A 19041-nucleotide genomic window follows, 5' to 3' on the forward strand; every position below is an offset into this window, starting at 1 on the left:
GCATTTTATTGTTTAAAATTCATGTTTCAACTCAAGGCTAGTTACTTTAAAATCTGGTGACTTCTCACCAGGCAGAAAATTAAGTTCTGTATTGAGATTTACTGTCTTCAGTGGTCTACATCTTGATTCTATTTTAGTTTTTGTGTTGCACTATTTATGGTAATACTGGAGGATTTTTTTCAGCAGCATTTGAAGTTACTTGAATAACACCTATAGTGTTAATTCTTCAGTAATCTTTTTTCAGAAGGCCTTAGCGTGGCCTTCCTAGAAGTTCCTTTTTCTGTACAAAAAAAGCATTATGCATTGTAGCTGAGAAACAGAATTTTCTGACATTTTAATCTAATGATTTTTAGTTTAATTGTTGATTTAAAATCATTGTTTCAGTGAGGGTCTTTAAATTATACTGATAATAGTCTGTTGGTACCCTGGTAAGGAAATTATACATTTTTTTTTAATTACAGAAAATATACTGAAACTTAGGGAAGTTAAATAACATAGGGAGCAATTTAAGAACATTGGTTTCCATTGCACAGTTTTAAGTATTCAGTCTTAAATTATATATCAGCTTTTAACATCATTACAGAAGTATAGGCTGAAATACATATGGGGGGTGGGCTTTTGTCTCCCTTTTGATATGTGTTCCCAAGAGTTTCAATATTTCCTTCTGTTGTTGTTTTAGGGAAAATCTGATTCAGGCAGCTTACATAAATTTTATGAACTGAAGTTGGGTCCTGATAATACTGCCTTTAAAATGTCTTGTTTGGGTTTGATAGCTAAACAATGATTTTGCCTTTGTATATTAGTAAGAAGAACTCAAAGAGAATTTGTGGTTTAGATGATATTTTTAACATAGCTGTATCAACCTGGTGATTAGTTTAATTAGGAGATGTGAAGCTAGCCTAATTGCTTCTGATTTGTTTATCTTTACTTTTGTATTTAGTTTTATTTCAGAAAGACACAGGAATAGACACTTGCTTATTCTCTATTTCTTTTCCTGTTGTCATTATTCAGCAACTGAACTACAGGCAGTTCTGTGTTGTAGAACCTGGGAAAAAAACCCCATGCTGTATTTCTGAAGATAAGTTTCTGCACATTATGTATTGCAGACTGTGGTTCAAGGATAGAGGACAGCAGACCAATTATCAATCTCAAGACTGCATAACAGAAGTCAACTTTCCAAACTCTCATCTTTTGGAGAACAGACTGGGAAATGGAAATCACAGCTCACAAATGCTCTTTGTAGTAACAGCTTGAACCTAGAGGAGGAGCTTTTTATTTGTGGTAGTGCTGATACCGTCTTGATCAGAATTATTCCTTGTCAGTCACCCCCAGAGTTCGTCCCCAGGCTCTTGTGGACATCCCAGACTCCCCCACAGCTGGGTTCCATTTTCCCTTCAAGCTGATGTGATGTTGACTGGGCTTGCTGAAGAAGCTTGGTGTTGAGTGCCTTCCTGTCTCCTGGAACACCCCACAGAGAATAACCTCCTTATTGTTGCCTTCTGGCAGGTGTTTGGTTTTGTTGGTTATACAAATGAAGATGGCAGAAAACTTCAGATTGGTGTGTTTGCCTTCAGTACTTAACACTATTGAAAGCCAACAGGCAGGAAGAGGAGGAGGCCAGTTTCTGTTTCAGTTGTTGAATTGAACAGCACTCTGGCATTCTTCCTAGGCACTTATTTCTAGAAGTTACTCTTAACCTACATAGAGAAAGACCAGGAGAATTTCCTTCTTGTGGATGTCTTTGTAGCAAACTTTTCTTACGCTTCACCTCAATTTCTTTTTGAACTTGGCAAAACAGACTGCTCATAAATACCTTAGAGGGAATTTGAACTGTTGCAGTGCATCTGTTTTTTGTGGTGTTACATTGCAAGGCTTGGAGATTGGTTAAGCATCAGAGGACAAGTCAAAGGGACAGTTGTGTTTGTTCAGAAAGTGTCGAGTTGTGTTAAGCACTGTGGCGTATCCTGTTATGATACTACCAAAGAGAAAGTTTCCATAGGGGCTAAAAATTTTCTGGTTTATGTCTTGGGAATGTCTCCTTTCTTTATCAAATCTTTATACTTCTGAGAGTACATTAAAAAATTAGATTAAAATACCGTAGTTCATTATACTGTTTCTAAATTATCTGTTTGCTTACCTTGTGAAGCTATTTACTTGTTCCTAATGTGTGTGTGTGTCTAAGCAGCATCTTGTAAGTAATTTTGCAAGGAATTATTTTTAAATACATGTTTTATCTTAAAATACACGGTTTTATTTTAAATGCGTGTTCTATCTTAACACATAAGTACACGTGAATAGGTATATAAATCTTGGTTTAGGAACACAATTTTCTTACCTTTACTTTGTTCAGCTGTTTGCCTGTATTAAGTCATTAACATACACACAAAGTAGCTGGGAGAGGAGGATGGGTCTGGCAGGAATAGAAGTTAAGCTGCCTGCAGTGTAGCTCTTGCTGGCCTTCCGATACTGGTGTTCAGAGTTTGGCTGGCTGCTGCCAAGTCTGCACCTGCATCGTGCTTGATTGTAACTCTGCATGTATTCCTCTTATTAAGAACAAATGAGTAATATCTTCTGTTATTTACCAAACAACCAAACATGAGTATTACTTCAGAGTAGCAATCCCTCTTCTGTTCTAATGCTCTGTCATTGCTGCCTCATGCACAGAGGATGCTCAGGCTTCGATCCTCAGCAGAAATGTCATCTATATCTGTGTTCTACCTTGGGTTTAAGTTGCTATTTAGAACCCCTACTCAAAATGCATATCTGGTATTTTGATTATGGCTTGTCACATAAACAGAATGATTGATTAAAGTGATTTACATAGAAGCATTCATGGGGTTTCTGAGCATGGGAAAATACACAGAAGCACATGGCACTTAATTACTTTGCTTAACAATAAATGTCAAGTTAAACCTTTTTAAAAAAAGATGAATGCTGTGCTTAAGGAAAATGCAATTACATTTCTATGCTTTGAAATGTTTTACACACTGTATACATTAGAGGGGCAAAGACATTAACACCTCTGTACATGCAAAGGTGCTGACAGATTTCAGATGCTACAAGGCAGGCTTTTGTAGCCCTGTCTGCCTATTGCTTGCAAATGTGCTGTTAATCTGAGCTCATTTTCTTGTGTGAAACCGCATTTGCATACAGACACACTTCTTGGAACTCATTGAGAACATGAGGACAGTGGTCCTGATTTGGTAAATTGTTGCATATAAACAGGATTTGCATTCAAATTAGTGTTTTATATCACAGCCTGATTATGTGTTCCATTTTAATAATGTTGAATTAATGGCAGTAGTAGATTTCAAAAAGCCAGTCTTGATTTTATGTTCCAGTTCTAAATTTAATTAAAAATATCGTTCCCCTCTTTCTTTCTACTATGCTGCAGTTTAGTAACAGACCTGGAATTTCTTCTGCCGTTAAATAAAGTGTACATTTCTATAACAAAATATCCAAATTACATTCAATAACGTGTTTAATAAAAGATTTTCACGCTGCTGGTATTCCTGTGGGAGGGTAATGGAGGAGCAACTGAATGTCATCCAATCCTTGCAGAAGAGAAGCCAGTAAGAGAAAGTTCACAGTGAGAAATGGGGTTATGTGCAGCATTACCAAACCCAAGTCTGAGCAGACCTAAATGTCTAGACACCACTGCTCACTACAAGACAAATAAAGTAGCTCAGTTCTTTCCAGAAATTATGGCCGTATCATTTTGGTGCAGCTCTTCCTTCTTGACCTGAATTACAAATGAAAAAGAGGAAAATGACATTTTGGGGATAATTACTCGATTACATTTAAAATAAAAAATAAGATTAGTTTTAATTAGGGATGGTTTTCCAGTCTAGTTTGCCCCCTGACTTTCACCATTTCAGCACCACCAGCAGTGGTGTGGCTCAGAGAGATTTGTGGAGGGTAGTCCTCTTATATATTCAGTACTTAGGGACCTTGGCATCTTTACTATGACTTTTTCTGAATTTGTAGGACAGAAGCCTGTCTTCCTCCTACTCTACACAGTGGCAAAATGTCCTCTCCATTGCTGCTGGAATGGTGTAGCTTCTCCATTTTTCTGTGCTCAAATTTTGTAAGTATTGAAAGAGAATACACTTAATTTGATAGGCAACTAATTTCTTTTTCATTTCAATCTATGAATTTGAAGAAAATATATGAAATAAGATGTTTACACTGCCATAAATTAAATAAAGTGTCATAATTTCAAGTGTAATAATTTAATCTGTTATGTGTTAACAGAGTATTTTTGCTGTTGCCTAGCAATGAGATTTACCATGAGATTCACCATGTGCTTAAGACTCTTTTATTGACTTCAGTTTTCAAAGGTTTATAACTTTATTAAAAATCATTATTTGTAGGACAGTGCAGAAAGTGCATATTGGATGTCATGGAGTCGCTTCCTACTGAGAAGCTTGAGGCAGAGAGCTCTGGTGTCCTCTCATTTCTGTACCCCTCCTCCCCTGCTCCTACATGGGGTAAATTTTGAAAGCAACTTCTTGAGCAAAACTTTGTGTATCCCCACAAATCGGAATGTCTAGGAAGGGCTTTGGGCTGCTGGCGTTTGCGGTCGCCTCCAGTAGCGTTGCACACTGTAATGCTTGGTACGTTGGACAATCACATGGAGCTTAATGAAGGATACTAGTGCTTGAAGAGAATGGAGAAGCAAAACGTGGTAAGGCTGAAAAGAAAAACTCTAGGTCAAGCCCAGAAGCTCACTTTGTTTCACAGAAGGAGCTAGCTTAAAGTTAGCAAAAACCAGACAGTTTTTAGCTTGAGAAAATATTTTTCATTCCAGTTACCTCTGATAAGGGTAGGATTTGGATTGTTTTATACTACTCCAAAAGGCAGTGCTGTACCCAAAAGGACTTGAATTGTAGTTCCTGGAGAAAAGGGCTGAAAGCTACGAACTATCCAGATTTTTTCCAACAATGTATCCAAGAAGCAAGTGCATTTGGCAGACCAAGTGATTAGAAACCATGTTAGAATGACAGTAGTGCTGTGCTGCTCATAGATGTGTTTCCAGACTGCATCTTGCTGCAAGGTAGAAAGCAAAAAACCAGTTTATTAGTTCTATTTTGTAGAAGCATTTAAAGAAGGAGAATATCATTATTGGAATTGTATATATTGTGTATATATATATATGGACTTAACAAAAGATGCCAGAATCAGGCTTCATGAAGATGTAGGAGGGGGGAGGTATTTTGAATTAATCCATTAATCCTTTTTAAAAACTAAAACTGCCTATACTTACCTAGCATTTCAAAATGGTTGTGATTATTACGAAAGATCCAGATTTTCCATGTTGAGATTTGTGCATGTTACTTATGGAAGGTCTGTGTGTTGCAAGTCTTCAAGGAATGTGGCTTTATTCATGTTGTAAACTACTACATCTATAGAACTTCAATTTGTCACCTTTATAGTGGTTGATTTTTAATTAAGAAGCACAGAAATTTGAAGTTCATTCTTTCATGTGAGCAAAGGAGTTTTTACTGGACATGGAGGCATTCATCAGCACTGGTATTTATTTGGTGAATATAAACAAGATCAGTTAAGAAAACCAAAGTAAAAACCAGACTTTTTTTTTCAGATAAAACAGCCTCTCTACCCATGATTGTTTCACTATGTGTATTTTTGCACATCTATGTAGATTTTCTTTGGGGTTATATAGTATCAATATGATTATAAATGGCTAGATATAGTCTGCTAGATGTATGTCATATTTTTTACAAAATGTGGATGTTAGATGACATAGGTCAAAATCCAACGTGAAAAAGTGCAGCATTTGCTGTGGTTAACATAAGTGGCATTTCCTGTTTAGCTAGACAGTCTTAGGCATGGTTTAGTGCTCTTGCAGCCTTTATATAGAAAATGAGAAAAGGGAGGTGTGCCTGAGAGTCTCTAATTTAGACAGCTAAATAAAAATTTTCAGCTAACCTTTCCCATCCCTGTTCTCTCATAAGTGCTCTAAAATCTTCCTTAGTCTGCCTTGAAAAATTCCATTTCTCCCTGTACTGTGTAGTGGGTTAGTGATCTGGATTTCATGTGGGATGTGCTTCCCTGGAAGGTCATCATCCATACAAGAACTGAATGAAAATGGATGAGTGTTGCCCTGACAGGGTCTTGTATTCCATGACAGTAACTAGGGGACTGGCAAAGTGTTGATTATTTTTGCTGTTAAAGTGACACTTGAGGAAATGTGTAAAATACAATACTCTACTTTGGCATTTTCCTGTTTTAAAGTAGTGCATACAGTTGTATCCTGTATATGTTGTATGAATCAGAAACATACCTATACTTTATCTAAACACTTCCCAACAAATATAATTGCATTATATCTGTTGGGAAGTGTTTAGATAAAGTATAGATAGGCTGTCCATTATATAGTGTAGGCCTAGGATAATTTCTGTTCTCATCAAGAAAACATTTATATTGGTGCACTATGCTCTAGGGAGAGTTTTTTGGCTCTCCTGTAAAGTCTGTCCTAGTAAAAAAAAATGTAAGTAATCCCAGCATTTTCATAAAGGAGTCTAATATCTTTAATGGGTGCTCTCATTTGATGTCTAGCAACCATTAAACTTTTAAAATTCGGGGATGTTAACAATGTTGTCACTCTGTGTAATCATACCTGGTGATTATGATTTAACAAATCTGAGATATTCTGTTTCTTTATTTTTATTTTCTCCCAAGACCTCTTTTTCCTAGGAAAAAATCCAGTACTGATAGCTCTAATGTCATAACAATAAAACAAAAAAAAAGGCCAAGTATGTATTTAGTAAATAAACAATGTCGTTTCAACAAGTGATAAAGAAAGAAGGAAAGTAGTCTTAAATTAATGGAAATAACTCCTAAGTGATATTTGTTGCACAAACCCCTTGTTTTTAACTTGAGTTTAACATAATACTTGCTTCTAATCCATAATTAAGCAGCTGCAAAGTAAACATCCTAAGTTATTTCTAATTTTGGGGGGGGGGGGTGGTAAATAATTAAATAATAATTATACTAATTAAGTTAATGATAAAGTTGCACTCATAGTTTTGAGTGATCAGCCAAGATGGTGTCTCAGGAAACTAATGTTTTGATCTTGTGCTGAAAGAGTCACTAAGAGGGCATCTCAGTATTATTCTTTTAGATGTCCTTGGTTCACTTGTTTACATTACAAGAAATAAGGACCTGCACAAAGTGCCCTAAATAAAAATATGTAAATCTCCACATATATTTATGTTGTTGTCTTTTAGGTTGACTGGGGTCAACTGGACTACTTAGTGATTGACATGCCCCCTGGGACTGGAGATGTGCAGCTGTCAGTATCACAGAATATTCCAATTGCAGGTACGTGTATTGCTTGAACGATTCCAGAGATTTGTAGTTAATTAAGTTTGATAGCTTTAGAAAAATCTTTTCTTAAAACACCAGTCAAAAATTACTTTTATTTATCTTTCCAACATGGTAATAAATTGTTTCATCAGTTGTGTTGGAAACATTATTGGTGATTTTTAACATGTTAACATTACAGTTGTGTTACTTTCTTTTAAGCTAAGTTTTGACAAGATAGAGAAGTCAACTGTAACTCTGGAAGGAAAGACAGTCTTTCCAAAAACTGATAAGTTTTGTAGTAGAAAATTTCTTTCTCTGTACCTACTACATAATGAAGAGAATAAAATAAAGGAGTGATTCATACCCATTTTCTTAGATGTAGTGCCTAGTAGGTTGCATGTGTCAGTAGCAAAGCAGGAAGGCCTTTAACTCCCAGGGTTTTAAGCAATAAGGTGAAACTTTACCGTGGCACAGAAGTATTTGGTAAGGTAGAATTTAATTAAATAATGTACATAAGGGCAGTAAAATTATGAAGTTAAGGAGTTATGACTTTACTAGGAGCTTTTAAAAGTACAACAGGTATCGATAATTTCTGCTTACTACAGTGCCCCTAAATGTCCTGATTTAACATAGAAAAGGCCATTATACTCTTAATTTCCAAGGGATTGTTGTGCCCTTTCCCCACAGAACTCTGCAGTGCTTTCAGGATTTTGAGTGGTTGTGGTGGTGCACTGGGTCCTCTGGGACCAAGAGGTGATGGAAATTACTTTAATCCTGTATGTCTTCTAAATTTTGCTGATGTCTGATTTTTATTTGAAATCTGAAATTGCTTTGCTTTATTCCTACAGTTTTTCAGTTCAGCTTATTTTTCGTCAATCCTAGCTTCATAAAATTAGGACTGATAGCATCACTTTGCATTTGTATTTCTCATTAGCTAGTTTTGTTGACTGTGCTGAGGTTGACTTTTGCTGTTTAAAAAAAATAATGTGTTCTGCTTTTGATGAAGACAAACACTGCAGACAAGGAGTGATAAGATGTATAATTCCCTGTGCTCTTACTGGCTTGATGAAGTTGTGATTTAGGAAGAGTTTTCTCTCATTTTTATTGTGGCTATTTTTCACCCTCACTGGAAGGACATATTTTTGTGTATTGCAGCTTGAACAACTTCTTTCTTCTTCTTTCTTCTTTTGCTCGTTACTTGATTTCTGTCTCTTCTCTCAAAGAGTCCATCACATTGGTTAGCATGTTTTTATTTTCTTCAACTTGGTTCCTTCCAAGGGTGTGGAAGAGAATGTTACAGATTTTGATGAGCATATCTTTGGAGCAGTGTACAGAATTCTCTTGGTTTGGGAACTCCATCTTCATTTGTAATTAATATTTTCTAAGCTGTCTGTTGTCTTTTACTTTGGTACAGAAAGTATTTGGTGTTGTGCAACTCTGTTCCCTCTCTGATTTTCTTGTTCTTTCTTTATCCTTTGAAGATGCCTTGAACAGTCATGGTATTAGTGGAATAATTTCTGTTTTTCCTCAGAGACAACATATGTATCTTAGTTTAGTAAATTTAAAGTGCATTATTTAATTTGCATGAAAGTTGTTCTTTGATTTGCATTTGTGCATATGTGAGATACAGTATTTGCATTATGATTCCTTCATTATTAATCTGTGACTTTCTCGGGATAGATAGTGTAGAATATTTTTATTTTGCCTGTAAATAAATGTACAAAACCCACACACATATTATTGCCAGCCACTTAGAGAATTTTCTGTGAGTGGGACAAAGAGCACTGGTAATGATGTTTTGCTTGTGGTGGGTTCTCCCAGATGGGGCATGAAAAACTGTAGCTTTGCAACATCTGAGTGTAAGAGAGACATTGACAGGATATATGAAATGGTATTGGGTTTTAATTTTACAGGACTGGTTTCTTCTCCTGCATCACATCCCATAGCTTTCTTGAGTCAAAAGGGGACTAGAGGAATATCTAAAGGGTGTAAAAGCAGCACAACAAGATGTGTCGTATAATTCCATTAGTCATTAAAGAGACTGTCAGTCTCACACAGCCTTGGCTGGAGCAGCAGTTTTGTGTGGGAACTTGTCCTACTTTAAAAGAAGGTGGAAAAGGAAACTGTGGATTTTGGTTTTAGTAGACTTAGTCCGCTTACAAGGAAACACATTTTATTTAGCCTATCATCTGTATTCTGTCACGCAAATCATCTGTAATTTTGCTCACGTTGCAGTCATTCTTCAACAAACTTGTAGAGGAATGTTATGATAGCTTGAAAATGTGCTGCCTATTTCTGCATAAACACCACTGCTTTCTTCAGGTGCAAGTTTCATTTCCAAATAGAAATCCAGGGTCAGTCTGAAAATAGCTTTGTTCATGTCCATTGTTAATTAATTTGTGTTGAGTTCTGCTTCCATACTTCTACTTTATTCTTCTGTTCCATCTTTTGCATGGACAAAACTTCCAGAAATGAGTTCTTTAACATGTATTGGGCATACATGCTTGGAAAAGTTAGAAACATCCTTACACATTTTCCAGCTTTTAAAACATTTTAAAACCAGAGGATTTCAGATATGATGTTTGCTATCAAGATATCATATGAGCTAATGCTATTATGAAAGATAAGGCTTGTGATTCTTTTGCATTACCGAGTTGCTAAATTGCGAAATCTAACTCTGTGGATTTGTTTGATCATTTAGCTAAAGGAGCCATAAATTTAATAAATATTATTGGAGATGGATAATTAGCCTCCCTAAAGACTGGGAAAGCAGTTCATTATTCTCTCTCTTTGGAGTGCGAGGGCTGTGTGGGAAGCAGCAAGAGCATCTCTGCTCAAGAGGCGGTCTCAGAGCCCTGCACGAGCCTTTGTGCCTCGAGAAGCTGCATTGTGGGGGCTGACCATTCAGTTAGCCTGTCTGCTGCCCTCTCCTTATTCATGTTTAAGGGAAGGCACTCAAGGGTGACAGCTTGACAGCTCTAGAGACTGATCCTGTCTTAGCTGGCAAAACCAGCTCCAGGTTAATACTGCAATTGTTCCATTTGCTGAAGTTGGTCATATCACCCTTTTCTCTGGATATTGAGGTACCAGAGCAGTGAAACCCATTAGATGTATACATCTGCCCAGTGGGAAGCTGACTGAGACTAACAAATAATTTCACATCTTATTGAGCTATCTTTTAATGATTTTAATGAAGTAAGCAGTATTCAGCTGACTGCTTTTTTAAAGGAGATGGAAAGGTAAAAGGCTTCAGGTTTTATTTGCGTGCTCTTAATTTTCCCATCTTCTAAAAGTAACTTTTTCCCCCATACAAAGCATATATAATCTTTGTAATAATAAGCTCTAAAAAGGTTGTTAATAGGCATCAGGAAGACAATTAGTCAAGATAAGCAGAGTGAAAGCAAAGTCAATACTATTTTGTTTCTCAAGTTCTATAAAAGCAGGAGCATTGTCATTGCTAGTCATACAGGAAATTACTTTCATCACCTCTCAGATTTAAAATCAACATAACACAGAGTTCCTACCGTTTTTAAATTGCCTTATCCTATAAATGGTGTAATTTTTCTGAATGTTTGCATCTTTCAGCGATATGTATGTCCTGATTATCTCCTGAATGCCTTTTCCAAGTAGGGCTGAAATATTTATTAAAGGAATTTTTGTTAGTTCAATAATGAATTTTCAAAGAACTGTAGTTAATAGGATTTCTTGTGGCAGCAGTGTTTCGATAGATTATTTTAAATAAAACCAAAAAGCTATTTTTGTCTGTACTGGTTAAACATTAAAAGTCTTATTTCTGTTCAATGTACATTGAATAGGAAAAAGTAAAAGGATGCCACCAACTTGAAGACATTTGGCACTTTTAAATTCTTTGCCATGTAGCACACCAAACTTGCAAACTAAATTATTTATTTGTGTCAGTGTCACACAGACCAGGGTGCAGCCTTGTGCACAACTATTTTATAGCAGTGTGTGGGACTGAACAGAACCAGATCTTTGCTCAATATGTAATAATGTACAAGAACAGGGAGTTACAGGTGACGAACAGGGAGTTTTGCCTCTTCAGAAATGAACATTAAACAAAATAAATGGAGAATTTCAAATCAGCTTTAAAAAATCCTATTGATGTTTTATAAAACTGTGCATGATTTGGCACAGAAAAGAATTGTGACTTGTGTAAGGGTGACTTTTTAAGCTATCTGAAATTGAAAGCTGAGTAGGTATGCTGCTGTTCTCTTGTCTTTTCTGAAGGGAAATGATCAAAAAAGCCCAGTACTACAGGACAAATTGTGTGTAGCATACAGTTTAAGAAGTGTATCTGTGTTCTGTCATTGCTCTTTGTTGAAGTGTTTGTTTACCCCTTGGTGCACACCGCAGGTGTAAGGCATCTGATCTTTCCTTTCAGTTTAATGGTAATACACAATGTTTTTCTCAGTTTCTGAGCTTGCTTTCTTCTTCTACCGTGAAGATGCATAATTAGTTTCTGCAGTAAGTTTTTGAAGCTGTTTTATGGGAGCCATTTGGGTAATAGTAAATTTTACTTGATCTAATTCTGAACAGCAAATATTTTCAATATCAGATTTTGATGTAGATTTACCCTTCATTTCATGCTCTATTTTGATGTTTTAGATAGCTGCAGGAAAGGAAAGGCAAGTGGGTTTAGGATAGATGGAAAAACAGAAAAAGATGCTGAGTCGCACCAGTGGGGATTTTAAAGCATTTCTTTATATTTATGCAAATATAATTTGCATGTTGAAATAGTCTGCTTCTGTTGTCAAAATAAATGTAATTGACAAATGTAAATTCTTGTTAGGGTTATCTTAGTTTTGGACACTCCTGTTGCTTCATTATGAATTGTCAGACTCAGTAGCTTCTCTAAACTTAATTTAGAGACCAAAATATGAGTATGAGTTTATATGTTAATACCTCACACTTTCAATATGAATTTAAATTTCATTCTTGGCTCATGGAGTTTGATTTAACACATATTACCTGTTGAAGCTGAATTGATAGTGTCTTCAGTGCAAGTTCTTTAAATTTTATTGTTTCTGAAAAATAGTTTCTGGGTACGGGAAAAAATTGTGAAGAGTAGAGGCTCTGCAAACTGGGCTCTCTGAGGTCTGGCAACAGTGGCTAAGTGTATGCTAAGTACTAGATTAACTGCAATTGCCTTGTTGGTTTTTAGACCAATTATTCTGAATAGGAAGAACAAACTAGCCTGGTGTTCAGCTGATGATTGCTAAAGGTGAGAAATTCGTGAATAATGGTACTGCATTTTCTCCTGTAGCTATTTCTTCTGGAAAAAGTAATGTTCAAATCTGCTCCTTACCATCCCCACTTTCAGGGGAAACAGGTAAACAACAAAATAGTTTGGGGAGCTGATTCTGAAGTAATCTCACTGTTGTCTTTTTTCTGCAGTAGAATTACTCTTTTACCCAGTTCTCCTCTTTGGATTAGGACCTCTCATTTAAAAAAAACCCATTCGTTTGTCAAAGAGACTATTTGGACTTCGTTCTTGCCTAGTACAATTCTCATAATAATCTAGATATGATTGGCAAATGCCCTTGAAAGCAGGAGATGGAATGGAGTTGAGCAGAAAAATGCAAATTCAGATAGCCAAGAAAGAGTGGGCAGTGGCAGTGTCTGTGAGTGGTTAGCTTTTTGTTTGAGGCCTGTACTTTGCAGATAGTTGTTCACAGATGTTGTTATGAACGTTTTCAGTGTTTCCACTTCACTAAATAAATACTTCATTGTAAATTGCATTAGTGTAACATATGTGTTCAGTTTGCCGTGACCAAAACCAAACGTTGTACCACTGTGAGAGTTGTCATTCCGCATCTTTCCCTGTGTTATCTGGTGTGAGATGGGTGTTGTAATACTTACTGATCAGTGTAGATGAGGGCAATTTAGCTTTAGGGTGACAGCTTTATCCAGCATGTGACAGAGCCTGAGGAATATTGCTGTAAGATTTCTGTTCTCTTTTCATGTGGGCAATTTGGTAGTGTCCTGGGTCTTACTACCTGCTAGTTCCTGGGCAGAGGAGGAGGTGTAGCTGTTGGAAACATCCCCTGTCTGAGCAGTTCTCCAATGACTCCTCCAAGAAGAAGGTAGCTGGAGGTGTGATGCAGATAGGATCCAGCCTTTGGGACAGGTCTGAGGTATATTATAAGGTATAAGTGAAGATCCTGTAATGCAGAAATCACACTTGTGGTTATTTTAAATTGCTGTTTGTAATGAGATGCCACACACAAAAGCTAAAGGAACTTCTTTATAAGGTTTATCCAAGAAGATGAACCATTTTCTAATGTAAGTTTATCTCTAATCATTGCCAATTGAAGTTGCAGCACAGACAGAAGTCTTTGTTCTTGCAAGACCTTTTTCTGCATCTTCAAGTGCAAAGATGTATCTGTAATTGCAAGCAAATTTTATCTGTGAAGGGACAAGTTTACCAGAAGGTCAGAGGGGCTCTGAAGAGATCTGCAGTAGAGAAGAGTCTGGTTAACCAGGTAATTTGTGACTGGAAGATGTCACCTAGAAGTTTGAATTTGATGCATGGAAAAGGTAGCAAAAACTACAAGAAGTACAAGTGGTGTGGTGAGATCAGGCCATCTACAGTTGTACTGAGGCCTGAATGTGTTTCCTTGCCAAGGGTGTTCAGTGCCTGTCAGTCGGCAGATATGATTATTCTCTGTCTTTATCCTCTAGAACTCACAGTTATACTCACAGCTTTTGAGGTGGCCCTGTTTGCTAAGAGGCTGATACAAGAAGACATGGTCTAATAGTTGTGTGTGGTGGGATTCTTAATCATCTGTCTTGGATGAGAGACACGCAGCCTGATTCTGAAATGTGTCTGTGAAGACACTGGAGGGGACAAAGAATATATTAGGGGCATCCTTTTCATCCTAAGGCAGACCTCCTTCACTGCTGCTGATCAGCAGCTTTTTAGAGCTCTGTGTTTTTTGCTTGGGTACAAATTGACTATAGCTAAGGTTTGGTGAGATTTCACCTTATGCTTTGTAACTCCAAGCATCTAATGCAAGCCTTAATGATCTAGTGAATATAGGTGGTATTTTCTCAACACAGAAGTTATAGACTGTTTCAGTGCTTGTAATTTCCTGAGCACTAGTCCACCAGAAGGGTACCAATCTGATGTGTAGGCACATCTTTCTTTAAAGAGGATTTACAAGGACCTGGGGTTGAAATAGGCAAACATCAGTGTTACAGAGTATTGTTAGTTCTGTCTCTATAATGTGTCCTAAGGATTAAAAACACAGTTAACAGAGTTTTTACTAATATTATCTTGCCTGGAGTGCTGAGTCCAGTTCTGGATCCCTCAGTACAAAAGAGTCATGGAGCTGCTGTAGGTAGACCAGCAAGGAATGGCAGCATGTCACTTATGAGGTACTGGGGGCTGTTTAGAGAAAAGAGAAGCCTGAGAGAGGATCTTACCAATGTATATAGGTATCTGAAGGGAGGATGTCAAGGAGGATCTGAGTGGTAGAAAGTGCTGATACTGAGTGGTAGAAAGAGAGGCAGTGGGCAGAAACGGATGTACAGGAAATTCCACCTGAACATCAGTAGGAACTTCTTTAATGTGCAGGGGATTAAAAACCAGGACAGGCTGCCCAGAGTGGTTGTGGAGTCTCCATCACTAAAGATACTCGAAAGTTACCTGGTCAGAATGCTTAGTAACATATTCTAAGGGACCCTGCTTGAGCAGGGGGATTGGACTGGGTGACCTGCAGTGATGCCTTCCAGCCTGACCCATTCACAGGTTCTGTGTGATTCGGTGAACATGCATCAGCTTGTTGTCAAAGGAAATACATGGAAATTTTAAAAAAAATGGAATGCATGAGTAAGTCAGTTAAACATAAATGTGCTCTACTTAGATATCCTTAGTATGCTCAAGGCACAAGAACTATTTTTCTGCACACAACTGCAAACAGAATTTTTAGTATGTTTCAATGTGCGATGTGATAGCATTATAGTTTCTGCAGCTTCTCCATTCAATTTGTCAGCCTCAGTTTGTCTCATTCAGACACTTGTGTAAACATTGCACGTATTACTTCAAGAGGCATACTGTGTGTATGAATTCCATTGTTACTTTATTGATCAAAATAACTCTTTTACTGCTTGATATTCCTGTGAACTGTGTGGAGTCAAGATAGCAAGGAGAGTGTGGGCTGTGTTTTTTCTGGCTTACTATTTCAATCATTTTCTGATTTAAATATATGCAAACTTATTCAGGGAGGGGAGCACTGTGAAAAGTCTCATTTGCCATATTTAGTTGCTAGTAAAGGAAATAATGCTGCAAATAATTGAAATTCTTGAACTTCAGGTTGGGTTTGTTGGACTAGCAAATGTAGCAAAGAAAGAGAGAAGATACTTGTTTTATAGGGTGTTGGTGTAAGTCAGTACAAGCTGGCTGTAGATAAATTTTGCCTGTAGCTAGCTCAGAGTAAAAAGGAAAATAGGAGAGAAACAACTATTACACCCTCAACAGAAGCTTCTTGAGCATGTTGACCTTCATTCTATGGAAGAAATGATGGAAATTGCCCACAAGCATAATTTTAACTCCTGTATTTCAGGAGCCAGAGGTTTTTTTGCTCAGACAGTTGGTGCTTGTGGCAGCCCAAACTCTGTTATGTGCCACTGGGTATTTTTGGCATTTTTGGTTTTTTTCCCTTTGGATGAGAATGTTAGTAAGAAATAGCTCTGTTAAGCTGCTTGTGGTTCTAGAGGGTGTTTTTGTTTTGCATAGTCTGTCCTTCATGCCATGCCAATTGTTAGATTCTTGAAACAATTAAAAATAAAATAGAAAACATAGACTTCAGTCTTGTTAACTGCATATGAGGTTCTGTGTGAAGATCCCAGGAATGCTGAGCCAGCATCTTCAGAGAGGAGTGTAAATAAAAGTGTGTATACACACAAGGCATATATTTCCAATTTTGCTTGTAAAGAAAGTAGTAAGCATTTTTTCAAGTATTGAAAGATTTTGGTTTTACAAATATGCAAAAATCTCAAGGACACTGAGTCTAATTATTTATGGCCTGTGTTTTTAAGGAAAGGTATATTCCTTTTGTGGCATTGACCCTATGTTTCAATGCTGCTTGTAAAGTAACCCTGTGCTTGGTAAATTGAGGAGCTAAGGTGATTTCAGTGTAACTGAAAGGCTTACACGTTTTTCTTTGTGATCCCATTGAAGACAGGTTGGTTGGGAATACCAGAAAATTATTTGGATGCCAGAGTTATAGCAAATAGGAAGATTGCATTTGCTCGGTACATGATGTGTGCCATTCTGTTTTTGGACTTGTATACAATACTGTGTAAGGCAGAGATTGGCAGCTTTTCAGGAGTGAGGTGCCAGATTGTATTTTTCTTTCACAAATTAGTGGTTAAGAATGCTGGCTGAAAACATTCAAACACGCTGTCAGGCGGTGTTTGGAAACGGCTGGCTGTCAGCAGGCAGTAGGAGGATGGATGGTGTAAGGGGCAGGGCTCCCTGTCCCAGTGCTGCCAGAGCCAGCAGTGCTCTTGGAAGGCTTCTGGTGCTCCAGTCCCTGCCAGCGCTGTGTGCCTCTGGAAATCTACCCACCTCTTCCTTTGCCATGTACACTGAGGATTGGAAACTGCAGGCCCAGTAGGAAACTGTCCCAAGCATTTAGAATTCTCTGTTGTAATTGCTACTAGTGTGAAGTTTGACATAAATTTCTTGTGCATAGTTGGCTTAATGTCACTCTACAGAAATCTTTTTGTAATAAAGATTGACAGTAGATGATCAATATGAAACCAAAGCTAATCAATTGACCAGTAATGCTCCCTTGTACATCACGTTTTTATAAAATGGGGACAAGCGTGAACAGTTTTTCCCTGCAAGTTTTGAGGAAATAAGATTTGAAACCCCTGAGCACTTGGAAAAGGATGCTCTTTGTGAAGTGATGTGGAATATTCTGATGTCTGTATTTGTTTTTCATGCTGTATTAATCAAGAAGTAATAACTATATGGGGTAGTAACCTGTAGGCTTACTTTACTTTAGAATCTAACTTTGACAAGGAGCTCTGTTTTGTATGCTTAATAACTCTCAGGAGTGCTAATTATCAGGTAACCTGGAGCCATGTCTGAACAATGAGCAACACTTTGTTCAAACCTAGTACAAGCGTGCATCAGTTGGCCTCTTCCTCTGTGGTGTCATTCATACAAGTGGTGTCTGGTGTGATATGGTTCAACAAAGTGTAGCAGGTTCAGAAAACACACGTCTGATTACAAGCAGCTGCCTTCTGATTTTAGAACAAGGGTTATTGTTAAGTTAAAAGCTTTCAAATATAATTATGGCACGGGACCGTTACTGTGTAGGTATTCTCAGACTACCACCTCTGCAGTCTGTCAGCATGTAGATGATTGTATGATACTAGATAATTTTTCTCATTTATAAATGGGTTCTACATAGAAAAAGTTACGGTGAAAGTATCTAAAATATTTTTATCACTTCATACCATATCTGTTATTTTGATAATTGTATAATACAAAATCTGGCATAATTTTCTTCTTTAAAAGCATATATATATATATGCGTTTGACTTCTGGCTTTGACAATATGCATATGACTACTTTGAATTTAGTAGCATGTACTAAATATTTAAAACATTTAGCAGAATAATTAATAATATTCGTTTTAATGGGATTTCATTGGTTTTTTTCCCCCAGGAGCTGTGATCGTCTCCACTCCACAAGATGTGGCTTTATTGGATGCTCACAAAGGAGCTGAAATGTTTAGAAAAGTCCATGTACCTGTAAGTCTCTATATAAAAAATATACCAGTAGATTTTTCTTTTTCCAAAATGTAAAAAAAATCCATATGCAGTAATAGGGGAACATTCAGAAATCACCTGTATTTAATAAATTCATATTAAAAGGCTTAGAATCCATCTTCTATCTGTATCAGGAACTTGGTTAAACAGAAAGGAGAGAATTTTCTCAGGACGAGGCCTGAGATTTGTTTAAAATCTGTTTGTTTCATCATGTGGAACGGGACAGATTGATGAATGGAATATTTTACCAAGTAATTCATGCCTTTCAGTTGTAGTGTATGTCCTCATTACATGTCCTCTTCAGCACTGTCTGTATTGGGGCCTAAAATTTCGTGACATACAGAAAATTCATTTATTGGTATTTTTTAAGAAACAACCCCCAAATTTTTATGTAAATATGTGTATATCTAGTTATTTTGCCATTTGAAGGGCTCTGTAACTATTGTGACAAGTAGAAGGCTGTCTCATCACTGTTTTTCATGAGGTTTATAGCTTATATCTTAGCTTACTTGTTTGGGAAATGAGAAATTTAAGAATATCCACAATTAGGAGAAAATATTAAACAGACTAACATCCTTGACTTGATATTTTCTCTGGGTGCTACAAGTTGCTAAGTAACTGAATGTAATACTCTGGAAAATGTTTATGTAGAGATTCATTTTTACTTCGAAATGGGCAGTTGATGAAAGAATATGTTTTGAAATGCTTCCTTATCATAAATTGTAAGGAAAAAAGGTGTTTTCTTGCTTACCTGTGTGAGGGTCACTTTTAATCTTCCTTAAGAAAGGAAGTTTCTTTCATAGCTAGTGCTTTCCTAATTAAAAAAATATGCAACAGAAAGTTGAATTGAATGCTTTCCCTTTTTTTAATTTACAGGATGGCTTAACAAAAGAAATACTTTGAATT

At 36.9% G+C, this 19041-nt stretch overlaps 1 protein-coding gene across 5 annotated transcripts in view; it reads left to right on the forward strand.

Moving 5' to 3' along the window:
* Positions 1–19041, forward strand: part of NUBPL (NUBP iron-sulfur cluster assembly factor, mitochondrial) — an 80781-nt gene that overhangs the window by 43688 nt on the left and 18052 nt on the right. For 4 of the 5 annotated variants that reach the window (XM_063398882.1, XM_063398883.1, XM_063398887.1 and 1 more), the window contains 2 exons: positions 7251–7344; positions 18032–18117. In XM_063398882.1, the coding sequence (XP_063254952.1) occupies positions 7251–7344; positions 18032–18117 (180 nt within the window). Of the gene's footprint in view, positions 1–3987; positions 4088–7250; positions 7345–18031; positions 18118–19041 lie in introns of all 5 variants that reach the window. The other variant, XM_063398885.1, reaches the window with a different exon arrangement.

This window comes from Prinia subflava, chromosome 5 (assembly GCF_021018805.1).
Source record: "Prinia subflava isolate CZ2003 ecotype Zambia chromosome 5, Cam_Psub_1.2, whole genome shotgun sequence".
In the NCBI taxonomy this organism is placed as follows: Eukaryota; Metazoa; Chordata; class Aves; order Passeriformes; family Cisticolidae; genus Prinia; species Prinia subflava.